At 45.4% G+C, this 17262-nt stretch overlaps 1 protein-coding gene across 1 annotated transcript in view; it reads right to left on the bottom strand.

Moving 5' to 3' along the window:
* The window catches only part of LOC125303487 (mucin-2-like), a 40168-nt gene that overhangs the window by 11211 nt on the left and 11695 nt on the right, over positions 1–17262 (bottom strand). Inside the window, 26 exon segments of the mRNA XM_048257257.1 lie at positions 385–545; positions 1234–1782; positions 1856–2679; positions 2817–2973; positions 2976–3005; positions 3008–3524; positions 3644–4199; positions 4255–4986; positions 5721–6173; positions 6218–8489; positions 8589–8632; positions 8790–8934; positions 9333–9461; positions 9921–10077; positions 10367–10606; positions 11547–11726; positions 11943–12047; positions 12480–12618; positions 12750–12901; positions 13577–13677; positions 14125–14177; positions 14406–14661; positions 15049–15175; positions 15695–15789; positions 16518–16682; positions 17109–17246. Of these exon segments, the coding sequence (XP_048113214.1) occupies positions 385–545; positions 1234–1782; positions 1856–2679; positions 2817–2973; positions 2976–3005; positions 3008–3524; positions 3644–4199; positions 4255–4986; positions 5721–6173; positions 6218–8489; positions 8589–8632; positions 8790–8934; positions 9333–9461; positions 9921–10077; positions 10367–10606; positions 11547–11726; positions 11943–12047; positions 12480–12618; positions 12750–12901; positions 13577–13677; positions 14125–14177; positions 14406–14661; positions 15049–15175; positions 15695–15789; positions 16518–16682; positions 17109–17246 (8477 nt within the window).

The following is a 17262-nucleotide window of genomic DNA, read 5'->3' as shown; positions in this document are numbered from 1 at the left end:
GTGATCCCAAAACACCTTTCTATAGAGTGACGCCTCACTCTCTAACATCTTTTTACATGATTGACAGCTGCTGCTGGCTAAATACACAGAAACTCTGTTTGACGTGATTTAGCAAACACACAAATATAAGACGATAGTAAAGTTAACCGTGGTGGTTTTCCCTGTTTCCTAAAAGAATCCTTGAGGAGACCAGCAGGGGTGTCACTACACCCAGAACTCTACTGTGGCACAGAGGCAACAGGAGCTAGTTAAAAACCTTAACTTATTTTCTGGGGACAGCAGTTCAATGCTGGGGCATGTGCCCCAGTAAAAGGGGTCTAGTGACGCTAATCACTGGCTGTGTGTATCTATGCCGCTTTACAAATCGTAGAGAAAGTTACTCACCACTTTGTCCCACTCAGGGCAATCTGGTACAGTGGGTGTGGGTGTGGGTGTGGAAGGGGTTTGACAAGGTCCAGTGCTGTTCTGAACCTCACAGATATCGGAGCAAATCATTGTGAGGCAGATCCCTGAACCAATGTGATGATTATCATAGATGGTATCACCTAGAAACAGTATGAAGCACAGGTGTAGTATTATTGTAAACTGTAATAATTGTATTGTTGTTCACTTTTTGCATGCTTAGTAACAATTTTTCCCAGCAGGCAACATACACAACCCTTATCTCCCACACACACACAGACACAAACTATCAATTACTCACATAAAGCTGCCACAACATCAGCACAACGCTCATAACAGAGCACTTAGCACTTACATATATCACTCTTGTTTATTATTTATTGCTGTAAGAAGGGCCAAAACCCATAATTTGTACTCTCTTTAAACATGTATAATAATATTTAATCTTGAATCTTCAGTTTCAGTAATGTTCTCTCCAAACAGAATATATGTTATCACTTGAAACACATCAAAAATATGTCTTGTCCTAATCCACAAAATACCACACACAAGTGAGCTAACCGTAAGGGTTACAATACAGTGTTTAATTTACCTTCATTTAAGTCTACATATACTCATGTCCATAGGTCATCATCGACAATATACTCTATGTTAAGAAGATCAAAATTACTTCTAAATAGATATAAATCTTTGTATTGTACAATTTCATTAGATTGTAAAAACTCTTCAGTAACTCAACAGTTTTGATAATTACCTCGATACCCAAAAGTGTTAAGTGATAAAATATTTCTGTGGACAGTAGTAATACAAAAACAGTAGTTAACATCTTACCAGGTTTGTACTGGATCCCATTTATTATACAGACACATGGAGTTGTTGCTTCTGGGATTGTTATTGGAGTTGATGGTGGCCGTCCCGTTGTTGTCGTTGGAATGGGTGGAGTTTTAGTTGTAGTTATAGTAGTTTGCCATGTTGGAGGTGAGGATCCTGGAGTTACTACTGTAGTTGATGGTGGGGGTCCTGTTGTTGTGGTTGAAATAGGTGGACGGGGTGTCTCAGGGGTTGTAGATGATGGTGGGGGTCCTGTTGTTGTGGTTGAAGTAGGTGGAGGGGTTGTCCCAGGGGTTGTAGGTGACGGTGGGGGTCCTGTTGTTGTGGTTAAAGTAGGTGCAGGGGTTGTCCCAGGGGTTGCTGAGGTTTTCCCTGTTGTAGGAGAGGATTCTGGAGTTACTACTGGGGTTGTAGGTGACGGTGGGAGTCCTGTTGTTGTGGTTGAAGTAGGTGGAAGGGGTGTCTCAGGGGTTGTAGATGATGGTGGGGGTCCTGTTGCTGTGGTCGAAGTAGGTGGAGGGGTTGTCCCAGGGGTGGTTGTGGTTTGCCCTGTTGAAGGTGGAGGGGTTGTCCCAGGGGTAGCTGTGGTTTTCCCTGTTGTAGGTGAAGATCCTGGAGTTACTACTGGGGTTGTAGTTGATGGTGGGGGGTCCTGTTGTTGTGGTTGAAATAGGTGGGACGGGGTGTCTCAGGGGTTGTAGGTGATGGTGGGGGGTCCTGTTGTTGTGGTTGAAGGTGGAGGGTTGTCCCAGGGGGTTGGCGGTGGGGGTCCTGTTGTTGTGGTTAAAAGTGGGGTGCAGGGGTTGTAGGGGTTGCTGTGGTTTCCCTGTTGTAGGTGAGGATCCTGGAGTTACTACTGGGGTTGTAGGTGATGGTGGGGGTCCTGTTGTTGTGGTTGAAATAGGTGGACGGGGTGTCTCAGGGGTTGTAGGTGATGGTGGGGGTCCTGTTGTTGTGGTTGAAGTAGGTGCAGGGGTTGTCCCAGGGGTTGTTGTGGTTTGCCCTGTTGAAGGTGGAGGGGTTGTCCCAGGGGTAGCTGTGGTTTTCCCTGTTGTAGGTGAAGATCCTGGAGTTACTACTGGGGTGGTAGTTGATGGTGGGGGTCCTGTTGTTGTGGTTGAAATAGGTGGACGGGTGTCCCAGGGGTTGTAGGTGATGGTGGGGGTCCTGTTGTTGTGGTTGAAGTAGGTGCAGGGGTTGTCCCAGGGGTAGCTGTGGTTTTCCCTGTTGTAGGTGAAGATCCTGGAGTTACTACTGGGGTTGTAGTTGATGGTGGGGGTCCTGTTGTTGTGGTTGAAGTAGGTGGAGGCGTTGTTCCAGGGGTTGAAGTGATTTGCCCTGTTGTAGGTGAGGATCCTGGAGTAAGTACTGGAGTTGTAGTTGATGGTGAGGGTCTTGTTGTTGTGGTTGAAGTAGGTGGAGGGGTTGTAGTTGACGGTGGGGGTCCTGTTGTTGTGGTTAAAGTAGGTGCAGGGTTGTCCCAGGGGGTTGCTGTGGTTTTTCCCTGTTGTAGGTGAGGATCCCGAAGTTACTACTGGGGTTGATGGTGGGGGTCCTGTTGTTGTGGTTGAAATAGGAGTTACGGGGGTGTCCCAGGGGTTGTAGGTGATGGTGGGAGTCCTGTTGTTGTGGTTGAAGTAGGTGCAGGGGTTGTCCCAGGGGTTGTTGTGGTTTGCCCTGTTGTAGGTGAGGATCCTGGAGTTACTACTGGTGTGTCCCAGGTGATAGAATTTGGGGTCCTGTTGTTGTGGTTGAAATAGGTGGAGGGGTGTCTCAGGGGTTGTAGGTGACGGTGGGGGTCCTGTTGTTGTGGTCGAAGTAGGTGGAGGGGTTGTCCCAGGGGTTGTTGTGGTTTGCCCTGTTGAAGGTGGAGGGGTTGTCCCAGGGGTAGCTGTGGTTTTCCCTGTTGTAGGTGAAGATCCTGGAGTTACTACTGGGGTTGTAGTTGATGGTGGGGTCCTGTTGTTGTGGTTGAAATAGGTGGACAGGGGTGTCTCAGGGGTTGTAGGTGATGGTGGGGGTCCTGTTGTTGTGGTTGAAGTAGGTGCAGGGGTTGTCCCAGGGGTAGCTGTGGTTTTCCCTGTTGTAGGTGAAGATCCTGGAGTTACTACTGGGGTTGTAGTTGATGGTGGGGGTCCTGTTGTTGTGGTTGAAGTAGGTGGAGGGGTTGTCCCAGGGGTTGTAGGTGACGGTGGGGGGTCCTGTTGATGAAGTAGGTGGAGGGGGTCCCAGGGGTTGTTGTGGCTGAAGTTGAAGGTGGAGGGGTTGTCCCAGGGGTAGCTGTGGTTTCCCTGTTGTAGGTGAAGATCCTGGAGTTACTACTGGGGTTGTAGTTGATGGTGGGGGTCCTGTTGTTGTGGTTGAAATAGGTGGACGGGGTGTCTCAGGGGTTGTAGGTGATGGTGGGGGTCCTGTTGTTGTGGTTGAAGTAGGTGCAGGGGTTGTCCCAGGGGGTTGTTGTGGTTTGCCCTGTTGAAGGTGGAGGGGTTGTCCCAGGGGTAGCTGTGGTTTTCCCTGTTGTAGGTGAAGATCCTGGAGTTACTACTGGGGTTGTAGTTGATGGTGGGGGTCCTGTTGTTGTGGTTGAAATAGGTGGACGGGGTGTCTCAGGGGTTGTAGGTGATGGTGGGGGTCCTGTTGTTGTGGTTGAAGTAGGTGCAGGGGTTGTCCCAGGGGTTGTTGTGGTTTGCCCTGTTGTAGGTGAGGATCCTGGAGTTACTACTGGGGTTGTAGGTGATGGTGGGGGTCCTGTTGTTGTGGTTGAAGTAGGTGGAGGGGGTGTCTCAGGGGTTGTAGGTGATGGTGGGGGTCCTGTTGTTGTGGTTGAAGTAGGTGGAGGGGTTGTCCCAGGGGTTGTTGTGGTTTGCCCTGTTGAAGGTGGAGGGGTTGTCCCAGGGGTAGCTGTGGTTTTCCCTGTTGTAGGTGAAGATCCTGGAGTTACTACTGGGGATGTGATGGTGGGGGTCCTGTTGTTGTGGTTGAAATAGGTGGGCCGGGGGGGTCTCAGGGGTTGTAGGTGGCCGGTGGGGTCCTGTTGCTGTGGTTAGGTGGAGCGCGGTTGTCCCAGGGGTTGTTGTGGTTTGCCCTGTTGAAGGTGGAGGGGTTGTCCCAGGGGTAGCTGTGGTTTTCCCTGTTGTAGGTGAAGATCCTGGAGTTACTACTGGGGTTGTAGTTGATGGTGGGGGTCCTGTTGTTGTGGTTGAAATAGGTGGACGGGGTGTCTCAGGGGTTGTAGGTGATGGTGGGGGTCCTGTTGTTGTGGTTGAAGTAGGTGCAGGGGTTGTCCCAGGGGTTGTTGTGGTTTGCCCTGTTGTAGGTGAGGATCCTGGAGTTACTACTGGCGTTGTAGGTGATGGTGGGGGTCCTGTTGTTGTGGTTGAAATAGGTGGACGGGGTGTCTCAGGGGTTGTAGGTGATGGTGGGGGTCCTGTTGTTGTGGTTGAAATAGGTGGACGGGGTGTCTCAGGGGTTGTAGGTGACGGTGGGGGTCCTGTTGCTGTGGTTGAAGTAGGTGCAGGGGTTGTCCCAGGGGTTGTTGTGGTTTGCCCTGTTGAAGGTGGAGGGGTTGTCCCAGGGGTAGCTGTGGTTTTCCCTGTTGTAGGTGAAGATCCTGGAGTTACTACTGGGGTTGTAGTTGATGGTGGGGGTCCTGTTGTTGTGGTTGAAATAGGTGGACGGGGTGTCTCAGGGGTTGTAGGTGATGGTGGGGGTCCTGTTGTTGTGGTTGAAGTAGGTGGACGGGGTGTCTCAGGGGTTGTAGTGGTTTGCCCCTGTTGTAGGTGAGGATCCTGGAGTTACTACTGGGGTTGCAGTTGATGGTGGGGATCCCATTGTTGAAATAGATGTTGGTGATGAAGGGGTTGTTACAGTTGTTGTTGTTATGCAAGGTTTGCAGCAATATACTTGAATCTCATAATCAAAGCATTTTTTTGGTGGACGTGTTTGTTTGTTTTTCTCACAGAGCAACCCAAATGAAACATTACATTGAACAACTTGACCTGTGTCCTCCACAAAGTCCTCAAAGCTGTAATCGTCATAGCCTATAGCCCCTACATCTGATATCCTCTGGTTTCTGACAGATGTCGTTACCATTTTCTCTAATATTGTCATATGTTTCATCATCATCCTCTGTCACAGAGGGCGTGTCCACATCAAACCATTCAGTCCATTCACAGAAGTCAACGCATATTGTTGTGGTTGGTGTTGCTGGGGGTGTAGTTGATGTTGATGGTGGAGGTCCTGTTGTTGTGATTAAAGTAGGTGTAGTGGTTTGCCCTGTTGTAGGTGAGGATCCTGGAGTTAGTACTGGAGTTGTAGTTGACGGTGGGAGTCCTGTTGTTGTGGTTGACGTAGGTGGAAATGGTGTCTCAGGGGTTGTAGGTGACGGTGGGAGTCCTGTTGTTGTGGTTGAAGTAGGTGCAGGGGTTGTCCCAGGGGTTGTTGTGGTTTGCCCTGTTGTAGGTGAGGATCCTGGAGTTACTACTGGCGTTGTAGGTGATGGCGGGGGTCCTGTTGCTGTGGTTGAAATAGGTGGACGGGGTGTCTCAGGGGTTGTAGGTGATGGTGGGGGTCCTGTTGTTGTGGTCGAAGTAGGTGGAGGGGTTGTCCCAGGGGTAGCTGTGGTTTTCCCTGTTGTAGGTGAAGATCCTGGAGTTACTACTGGGGTTGTAGTTGATGGTGGGGGTCCTGTTGTTGTGGTTGAAATAGGTGGACGGGGTGTCTCAGGGGTTGTAGGTGACGGTGGGGGTCCTGTTGCTGTGGTCGAAGTAGGTGGAGGGGTTGTCCCAGGGGTTGTTGTGGTTTGCCCTGTTGTAGGTGAGGATCCTGGAGTTACTACTGGCGTTGTAGGTGATGGTGGGGGTCCTGTTGTTGTGGTTGAAACAGGTGGACGGGGTGTCTCAGGGGTTGTAGGTGACGGTGGGGGGTCCTGTTGTTGTGGTCTGAAGTAGGTGGAGGGGTTGTCCCAGGGGTTGTTGTGGTTTGCCCTGTTGAAGGTGGAGGGGTTGTCCCAGGGGTAGCTGTGGTTTTCCCTGTTGTAGGTGAAGATCCTGGAGTTACTACTGGGGTTGTAGTTGATGGTGGGGGTCCTGTTGTTGTGGATTTGAAATAGGTGGGACGGGTGTGTCTCAGGGTTGTAGGTGACGGTGGGGGTCCTGTTGCTGTGGTCGAAGTAGGTGGAGGGGTTGTCCCAGGGGTTGTTGTGGTTTGCCCTGTTGAAGGTGGAGGGGTTGTCCCAGGGGTAGCTGTGGTTTTCCCTGTTGTAGGTGAAGATCCTGGAGTTACTACTGGGGTTGTAGTTGATGGTGGGGGTCCTGTTGTTGTGGTTGAAATAGGTGGACGGGGTGTCTCAGGGGTTGTAGGTGATGGTGGGGGTCCTGTTGTTGTGGTTGAAGTAGGTGCAGGGGTTGTCCCAGGGGTAGCTGTGGTTTTCCCTGTTGTAGGTGAAGATCCTGGAGTTACTACTGGGGTTGTAGTTGATGGTGGGGGTCCTGTTGTTGTGGTTGAAATAGGTGGACGGGGTGTCTCAGGGGTTGTAGGTGATGGTGGGGGGTCCTGTTGTTGTGGTTGAAGTAGGTGCAGGGGTTGTCCCAGGGTAGCTGTGGTTTTCCCTGTTGTAGGTGAAGATCCTGGAGTTACTACTGGGGTTGTAGTTGATGGTGGGGGTCCTGTTGTTGTGGTTGAAATAGGTGGACGGGGTGTCTCAGGGGTTGTAGGTGATGGTGGGGGTCCTGTTGTTGTGGTTGAAGTAGGTGCAGGGGTTGTTGTGGTTTGCCCTGTTGAAGGTGGAGGGGTTGTCCCAGGGGTAGCTGTGGTTTTCCCTGTTGTAGGTGAAGATCCTGGAGTTACTACTGGGGTTGTAGTTGATGGTGGGGGTCCTGTTGTTGTGGTTGAAATAGGTGGACGGGGTGTCTCAGGGGTTGTAGGTGATGGTGGGGGTCCTGTTGTTGTGGTTGAAGTAGGTGGAGGGGTTGTCCCAGGGGTTGTAGTGGTTTTCCCTGTTGTAGGTGAGGATCCTGGAGTTACTACTGGGGTTGCAGTTGATGGTGTAGATCCCATTGTTGAAATAGATGTTGGTGATGAAGGGGTTGTTACAGTTGTTGTTGTTATGCAAGGTTTGCAGCAATATACTTGAATCTCATAATCAAAGCATTTTTTTGGTGGACGTGTTTGTTTGTTTTTCTCACAGAGCAACCCAAATGAAACATTACATTGAACAACTTGACCTGTGTCCTCCACAAAGTCCTCAAAGCTGTAATCGTCATAGCCTATAGCCCTACATCTGATATCCTCTGGTTTCTGACAGATGTCGTTACCATTTTCTCTAATATTGTCATATGTTTCATCATCATCCTCTGTCACAGAGGGCGTGTCCACATCAAACCATTCAGTCCATTCACAGAAGTCAACGCATATTGTTGTGGTTGGTGTTGCTGGGGGTGTAGTTGATGTTGATGGTGGAGGTCCTGTTGTTGTGATTAAAGTAGGTGTAGTGGTTTGCCCTGTTGTAGGTGAGGATCCTGGAGTTAGTACTGGAGTTGTAGTTGACGGTGGGAGTCCTGTTGTTGTGGTTGACGTAGGTGGAAATGGTGTCTCAGGGGTTGTAGGTGACGGTGGGAGTCCTGTTGTTGTGGTTGACGTAGGTGGAAATGGTGTCTCAGGGGTTGTAGATGACGGTGGGGGTCCTGTTGTTGTGGTTGAAGTAGGTGGAGGGGTTGTCCCAGGAGTTGTAGTGGTTGTAGGTGGCTCTGGTTCATGGGTGATGGCTGTGGTAACTATTGTACTTGGTGCTCCTGTTGATAATGTTGTTTCCACTGTTACTGTTCTTGGGGTAGACATTGATGTGATTGATATTGGAGGTCCTGTTGCTGTGGTTGAAGTAGATGGAGGGGTTGTCCCAGGGGTTGCTGACACTTGAGGACCTGCTGTGTATGTTGGAGGACCAATGGATGGTCCTGTTGTTACATCCCATGGAGGAGTTGAGGGTGTAGTTTTTTGGGTTGTCGAGGGTCCTGATGTTGCGGTTGATGTAGGACTGGCTGGTGATGTTGTTGAGCTCACCACAGTCGTTATACTTGTATCTACAGGTGGTCCTATTGTGGGGGTTGTGCTTGGTGTGGGTGATGTGGTACACGTCTCATTTATATGAATAACTGTCTCATTGATGCAGATGGCATAGTAGCACATCCCCATGCTGTCTGTCACGTTGTAAATAACTTCATGATCTTCATACTCAGTTCCATTGTACATACAACAACCTTTCAAAGAGGAACAGACATGTTTAATAATGCTGTAGAACAGATAAAGCTTATTTTCCAGATGAAATATTTCAAATTCAAATTAATTTTGTGGCTTACCAGGAATTTGGTTACAGGTAAGATTTCCATATTGGTTACAGATGCTGTAAAACAAAACACAGTTATGCATTAAACACACACATGCACACACACACACACACACACACACACACACACACACACACACACCGTTCTATCTATCTTTGATATTCCAACATAAATTATGAATATTTAGTGTGTTTGAGGTTTGCATGCATTTACCATGAAGTACAGGGTATATCGGTAGGGACCTCCTCCCCTGGTTTGTATTCATGTCCATTAATGAAACATCCTTCACATTCCTCAACGCAAATCTGCTGTCCCTCATCAAATATAGGCTTGTCCGGAGGACAGACGGGGTAACAGCCTGCAAATCAACAAAACCTTTTTAATGTTTTAATGATGAAATGATGATGATGGATACTTTATTTATCCTTCACAGGAAATTACTTTGTTAATTACTCAAGATCTTAAGTATGTTCGGCATTCTCCAAGGACAGACATCATAGTAGATAGTGCACTACATAGTAAATAATACACGTTATACACTCATGGTAAGATGTTAATTGCTAACATTTTTCATTTAAACCTCATAAAGAAGCTCAGGAAGTTATAATGTGTGCTTCCTTCAGCATTGTCACTGGGATCAAGTGGCCCGCCACTGAACTGTTAAGATGCTAACTGTGTTTCATTGGAGTTGTACCTCTGTTCTGTAAAAATGACAATAAGCTGAATCTAATGATCTAATCTTAAATCCCATCTCACCTTCCAGATTGGGTAGGGGGTTACTACAGATTCCGTCAGGATGGAGGCAGGTCTTGTAGCAGGGGGTGTGGCAAGGACTGTAGTGCCACGTGCATTCAGCTGGGCCATTGTAATAGTCACAATAAACAGCTGAAATTCAAACAAACATATAGAGGTTGGACTTCACGTAAATTCATAACAAAACCAAGCTTTAAGTAAGGTACATGAAATACATATTGACTATTGGGCATCACAAGTATTGCATGCCAATGGCAAGAATAGTCAACACACACTCAGGAAGAAAAGATCCATTATTGAAGGATTTAAGATGTGCCGGAGCATTTGTAATTCATGAACTCAGTTTGAATTGTGAAAATATGATAAATTAGACTTACAAGTGAGCACAAAGAATTATCTGTAATTGGTAGTGTATCTTTCTAACACCCATTTTGTGCAATAAACACACACTTTAAACAGTACTACCGTTTTACATCATGTTTATAGTTGCTGGCTCATTTTATAGGTTTCTTTTGGAACTCCCTGTCATTTTAGATAAAAGCATCTGCTAAATTCCATTAATTTGACATTACTCTTTCCTCATGTACTCACGGCATATATCTGGGGTCCTCCAAGCCACACAGACCCCCGCTTCATTACAGGCCTGTGCGTATGCAGCCACAGCTGTGCAGAAGCATTCACAGTCTCCACCATTATCACAGGCACAGGAGTCTTTCACACAGTTCTCAAAGTAGGGATTAGGGTCCACCTGCACACACACACACACATACACACATACATAGAGAGAGATAGAGAGACAGAGAGAGAGAGAGAGATACAGTATGAAGAAATGTAAAGTAAAAGATCATGTTACACTATTGTACAGTAGGCTATAGAACCCTAATTATCAGTTTGTGACAGCAAGTGGTTAAATTAGCAAATAGATTTCACCTTTTTATTTGCATAAATTAGCTTTAGTCACACTTTCCCCAATATTTAAGTTAAGGCCTAAAGTGTAGAGGAACATTTTACGATCCTCTCCAAAAGTGTTCACATACCTTCGCATGACAGTTTTTGAAGGTCTCTCCTTTGATAATACCGCACTGTATCTTAGCCCAAGTGTGCCGGTTGGGATTTTTGAAGCAGGGGTCAAAGTTGTCTTCCGCATCTGGACAGGAACTGGACACTTTCCAGCTGTTGGCAAACTCCAGGACGTTGCTGACAAGCAGCTGGTTCTGAGTGGTGAAGTCGTCCTTGCCATCTCCATTGAAGTTGCCGCAAAGGCCACACACCTTTCCCTGTGGAGTCATCATGTATCAGAGCCCTTTAGCTGACTGCATGATGATTCATTGGCAACAAGCTTAAAACAATACTATATCAAATATATAAATATAAAATTGTTTGGCAATTATATTGTCAAAAGACCCCATCTAGAATGTTTCAAGCTTTCAAGCTTTCATTACTGTCAGTTAGGCTGTGTGTTGTGTTGGGTATTCTACATGCCTTTTAGGTAGTTATCTTGCTGCTATTAAACCAAAACTCATTAAGTAAGGGATAATGTATAGAACGCCGGTCATTATTGGGAAAATAAGTCCCGACAAGGCGAACTGGACCCCGATGGACAGTGGAAGGGTCTTGTTCCGCCCTGAAGGGACTTATTTTCCCAATAATGACCGGCGTTCTATACATTACCCCGCTTATTACACTGCTACTTGCCAAAATGAAACAATAAACTCCCCACAATATGACTCTAGCCTACATAGCCTAGCTATAGCCTATTTGTTATGTTCATCGTGGCTTTTACTGAGAAACAAATAGTTCGCAACACCACAACGCTGAACTTGAATCAAACATTCTTTAGAACACAGCTGATCAACTGTCTGCTTTTCACTTTTGAATGAAGTTCCAGTAATTGCGGAGTGATATGAAAGACCTGAATTAGAAGCACAAACTCCGTTGCCATTGACAAGCGGTCATTATTTTTTTCAGAGGTCCTTTAGTCGAAAATGATGACCGCTAGAACTTTGGGAAATCCCATTCAAGTCAATGGAGCCGTGTAATAACATCTGTCTATATATAATCTATATTATCCCACCCTGACCTTTCTGAAGTTTCCATATAGACTTTTAATGAGGTTAATGACTTTTAAAGACTAAAACCTGTTCAAATGTTCAAATGTTACCAGAGCTTTAGGGTTCCAGGGGACAAGAAGACCCAAAGGCCCAAGCTTTTACTCACCATGTGCTCTGGCTGCAGAATAACACGGACTGTTGTTCTTCTGTCCCAGAATGCCGTGAATCCGATGACTGACTCTATGACAAGATACAGACCCACGTTCCTCACGGTGTACTTGACCGTAGGACCGGTTCCCAGGTCCAACACCTCATATGCCCCATCAGACAGTTTCAGTTCTGTTCTCTGTTAACATCAAACATAGGAGTACATAAACATGAGGTAACCCAACATCTCAGAGGCAGTATGAAATATAGTACGCAGCAAGAAATAAAGCGTCTTAGAAATGGAGTATGTTATTATGTGTTTGATGGCACAATGGTCATGAATGGTCAGAATGGACCTTACATAGACTATGCAAAAAAATGTAGCTTTTGAGAAATATGAAATGCATTGTGTTACCCCTAAAACAATCCTGACAGATTTCGAGCAAGTGGTTCCAGTGGTTCCACATGGTACATTTTCAGTGATCACATGGAATTTGCCAGATGGGCTCCCACACCTGTCCTGTTAGGAGACAGAAAAGTCAGTTTTCTGGGATTCGTACCAAAGTGTTTCAGACACAACCCTCAGTATTCAGAGCTCCAGAGCTTCCAGGAAATACATCACAAAAAAGTTTCTGTCAATTTATTTAATTTTTATGTAAATACAACACTATAAAAACTGTTGTGAAAGACAACACCTGTCAAACCTTCATTACCTCAGTATTAACACCTGTGTCGGCTGAATTCCATTAGATTTGTAATTGAATTTCCAGTTAGATGAAGTAGAAGGTAACCCCTGTCATTTTAAATTAATTTTAAACTATATTATGTAAGTTTATTCTTCTGTAGCCATCGAGGCTGTTTCTTATAGGGCAGGCGCTTATACCCAGTTCCTGTGGTGGGTCATAGACAGACCCCCCCCCCAATCAGAAGGCTGAGGTTTTTATTTCATTACCTGTACAGCTACATAGCCACATTCTCCATTGAATCCAAACCTCTGATCATCAAAGGTCTGGTAATGCCCACTTCCATAGATAGTGCAGGTGCTTGGGCAAACATTGTTTGAGCAGATCCATTTTCCGCTATAGCAAGTGCTAGATGACATTAGACAAACATGACTCACTGTTAGCTTCATGGTCTATGGCATGCATTTGTATCCTTACCTTCCTAAAAACATTTACAATAGAGCGTGGGTGATATTTCACAGGTAGGCAGTGCCACCCACCAGTTGTTGCATTTCACTGGGATCTGAGAGCCTGAGGCATAGTAGTGCCCGTCGTGGTGGCATGGGCAGTCGTGCTCCTGCACGCAGTGGCCCCTGCCGTCTTCCAGTAGACCATCGGGGCACCGACATCCAGATTCACACTCCGCAGAGATCTGTCCACACGTGAGAAACACCAGAGACTTTCTAATGAGGAGACATAGCACTCAAAAAATACTCCATAGAAATGCATGGGGCTCGTTTGTCACGCCAATATGGCCGTTGTCTACACATATCCCACCCCTTCCTCGGCAAAACGTCGACATGTGAATACATTGAGCCAATCATATGGTGTGTTGTGAAGACATCGTGTCAATCATGTGTTGTGATGTCGCCGCTGGAGCAAGATTGGTGTCGTGAAGCCTTGCGCACGCGCAGTTCGACCCAAAGACTGTGCCCGATGAGTGCCCATAAAACGTTGGTATATGGCCGCCGAGTGGAGGGACTTGCCTAAAAGGACTTTGGAAACACTCTCTCAGAAACACGCAAGGTAATTTGTGCACCTATTCTGTTCATGGCACTCATACTACCAGAGCAGAGCAGCAACATGGCTTAGTGTTGAAGGGTTGGGGGGAGGCAATAGCAAAGAAAGTTGTAATTGTAGTAGTAGTAGTAATAGTAATAGTAGTAGTAGTATTTGCTATCATTCACTACCAAATCATTTCCCCAAATTGATGAATGTTACCATGGAATAAAACATCTACTACAAAAAACTGAAACCCCCACTATAGCATCATTAGTTATAAACATGCTGTGATTCTCTCAGCTGCTGGGGAGAAAGGAAGACTCACACAATCAACATCTCGATGCTTGCAGGTCCTGACACACTCCATCCCTGTGTCACTGCTGTCTGTGGCCGAGCAGTTGAAGAAGACCATGGGAGTGGGACAGCCTAGAGGTGGGAATTCATTACACACATTAGTAGCAATCACAGTTTTAACAGATGACAGCCTAGAGGTTGGAATTCATTACACACATTAGCACATTAGTAGCAATCACAGTTTTAACAGATGACAGCCTGGAGGTGGGAATTCATTGCACACATTAGCACATTAGTAACAATCACAGTTTTAACAGATGACAGGCTAGCAGATAACGGGCTGGGAATAAAGGAATCACATACAAATTAGCACTAGTAACGGTGAGGCATTAGCATCACACACAAACATGGAAAATTACATATTAACAGAGTTTTCTGTATCAGTTCAACAGTAGTCTCTGTCATCGTTTGAAAGAGTAAAGCAAGCTTATTAACAACAACCAGAGTTTTATCCTTTTGTAGTAACTGACGCAGTAACTTTTGTTGTCATATTTAGAAGTGTAATCCAATCCTACTCACCCCTCGGCAGTATTCTCCAAGATCTACAGTGAAGCTTCCCATTGGTACACACGCTGAAAAATGCAAATTTAGTCTCTTACCATTCATAATTTTGCACCCATATTCAGTGCAATGCATACAAAACTAATAACATACGTACATCCACAGGTTATATATGTTTATAGGATGTAATGTACAATCAGCATATAGAAATACAACATACGCACATGATTTTAAGCAAAAAAATTGATAAATGCCACAAGTGTGAAGTAAAAAGCAAAGGTGCAAGGATCTGCTCTTACCAGTGCTCTTCCTTTACGGTGATGGACTTGCCAGGCTTGATGTAGTCTCCGTTGTGCAGGCAGGGACATTTGTTCATTTGAACGCACATGCCAGAGTCATCTAAGTAGAGGCCCTCGGGGCAGGCACAGCCGTCCACTGGCAAAAAGTCGGGTGAGCAGGCCGGGCGATCAGAGCTCAGGGAGCGGCATGTCCGCTGGCAGCCTTGAAGCTGGTAGGAGAAGGTCTGAGTGGGCGGACAGTGATCTGTGTACTTGTCTGTGGACGAGATGGTTGAACTGAGTTCAGTTTCAGTCAATTGTACGGTATTCATTTTCACAGTGAAATTTAATTAAAATGTACACAGGACATAGTCCTCGTGCTGTAGTAAGGGTATTTCCCTCACTGGACACTCAACAACCAAGCCTATTTAATATTAAACATCATGACACATGGTACAGTGACAATGCACAGTTGGTTGGTGGCAGTTGCAAACAGTCTGTAAACATTTCCTCCCACCAAAACGTTTTCATAACTGAGCAATGCTAAAATAAACATGCAACACTGTAAAAAATAAGAACATCATAATACACTGAATTGTGACATTCCAGTGAAATACTGTATACTTTAATTTTGTCACGCTTTGGATGTAAACAAAGTTCTTACTGCACACAGTATCCCTCCAGCCAAGCAGGAAGATTCCTTTGGTGGCGCAGGCACGCACGTATGAGGAGACTACAGCACACAAGCACTCCTCACTCTTATCACAGGTGCAGCTGGCGTATTTACACCTCTACAAACACATCAATTACCACACAGCAGACATCAGTCACCTCACCACCATGTGTAATAGACAACTCATTACTTGTAAATTCAGATAATGTTTTGTATAGGAACAAGAACATAGTTTGGTGACAATGTATGTAACAATGTAATGTAAAACAATGTCATGCCTGATTCTTTAGATTTGTCAATTAAAAAAAAACAAAAAAACAACACTATGTAGGAATCCCAATTTCGTCAATTGTCCAACATACGGGTATTCCTCATAATACTATGAGATTTCTATAGCAGTTCATTTTTCATAAGGGTTAGGCTGATACTCCAACAGTACCCATGACAACAACGATAGTGCAGTACCAATGTTTCTGGTGCGCATGGGTAATGTCAGAAACTCCATTGTCATTATTGTTAGTGTGGCATCAAAATGGGTGTGAAAATGTTTTTTTTTTTTTTAAGGTAAAAGAACTGTTAGCTTTAAAATGAACTGTACTGGATGGGGTGTATGATAGAAATAAGAACAGTATTGAACCTTGTAGTAGATTTCTGGGTTCACAGCTGAGTGGCATTTTGAAAAATTGGACTCTTTCATTTTGAGCAAAGAACACCAGTGCTCAGCAAAGTTTTCTGAAAGGAAAAAGAAGCATGAAATATTAGTTGTTCATTTAGTTGAGATTTAAATCTGCAATTGAAATCTGAGAAGTTCAGCTGAGATCAGTCCCACTAATCCTTCAAATTCCTGAGATCAATTCACCTGGAAGCCAGCCTGAATTTAACCCCGCCCACAAAATTTGAGGTTGGTAAATTGTTCCATTGAGAAGCCTCTATGAAAACTGTGCAGATCATTCTGCGCGCTCACATGACATGAATGACAAGGCATGCGCGCAGCGCTTCGGTGGAACAAGATACTGACAGCGTAATAACTTTTACAAAACGAATAGAAAACAGCGATTAAGGCATTTATCGAGAAGAAGGATGTTTTGGCTGTTCTCTCTACAGGATACACGGTAGGCTATTTTGTTGCTCTGATTGGTTAGGTCTATCCAATTGTGTGCAGAGGCATTTTTTCCTGTATCGGTTGAAACACGGTCCATAATTGCGTCCCCATGGTGCAGTATTAGACTCAAATTCTGAATAGAATTGAGTATGGCTATGTCAGGCTAGAGATCAATCCCACTAGTACTTAAAATTCCAAAATGTAGACAGCATTTAAAAATGACTGCAATTGGAGTTCAATTTCACAATCTCACACATTCTAAATTACCCAGTGTTATAAAAAAAACACTTCATTGAGGAAATGATCAACACATTTCAGTAGACAATCATCCCAGAGAATGGGTAAAAAAAAACCTCACCATTGTCAACACTGAGTGAGCAAGGGTCCTCCAGTCTGTCTGGGGTGTCCGCACAGCTGGTCTGGGCCTTCCAGGAGTTAGCAAAAGAAGCTGCAGTGCCCTCCACCATACCCTGTGGACTCCTCAGGTCATCAGACAGCACCATGTTGTAGTTTCCACACAGACCTGAAGAGAGGAGAGCATGCTCTGTCATTAATAAAACTTCCCATATGGAAAAAGTCTGTAAAAGAAAGTACAGAAGTCACACTTGTCATGTACAATACTGGGATGATAACTTGGTGGTTAAGAACTTGCATATTCATTTCATACTAAAGAAAGTCACATACATATATATATATAAAAATCTTTGCTAATGTATAATACAGGGGCCATACTTATGTGTGGTAATTATTGTATGTTATATATAAATAGAAAATAGAAAGAAGAGAAATAAATAGAAAGAATATAATAACAGGTTCCCAATAATAACAATGTTGATCATAATGGTTCATGAGGGATGCTTGTCAGTGCTTCTTGGTGGCCCTGCCAGCGCTAACTCCCACTGACGCTGACCGGCACTGAGTGCTGCTTAACGCAGATCCCCTCACTCACCACAAGTCTTGGTCTTAAAGCTCTCATCCAGAGAGATGTACAGTTGCATGATGGGAACCAGCTGGATCTGTAGCTGAAGCCCAAAGTGGGTTTGCAAGATGATGTGGAAGGAAGACGGCTGGAAGATGGTCACATCGCCTGCTCAGGAAAGAGA

This window comes from Alosa alosa, chromosome 11 (genome assembly GCF_017589495.1).
Source record: "Alosa alosa isolate M-15738 ecotype Scorff River chromosome 11, AALO_Geno_1.1, whole genome shotgun sequence".
NCBI classification, from domain to species: domain Eukaryota; kingdom Metazoa; phylum Chordata; class Actinopteri; order Clupeiformes; family Clupeidae; genus Alosa; species Alosa alosa.
Note: the sequence above shows the minus strand (reverse complement) of the source record. Positions and strands in the feature narration are given on the sequence as shown.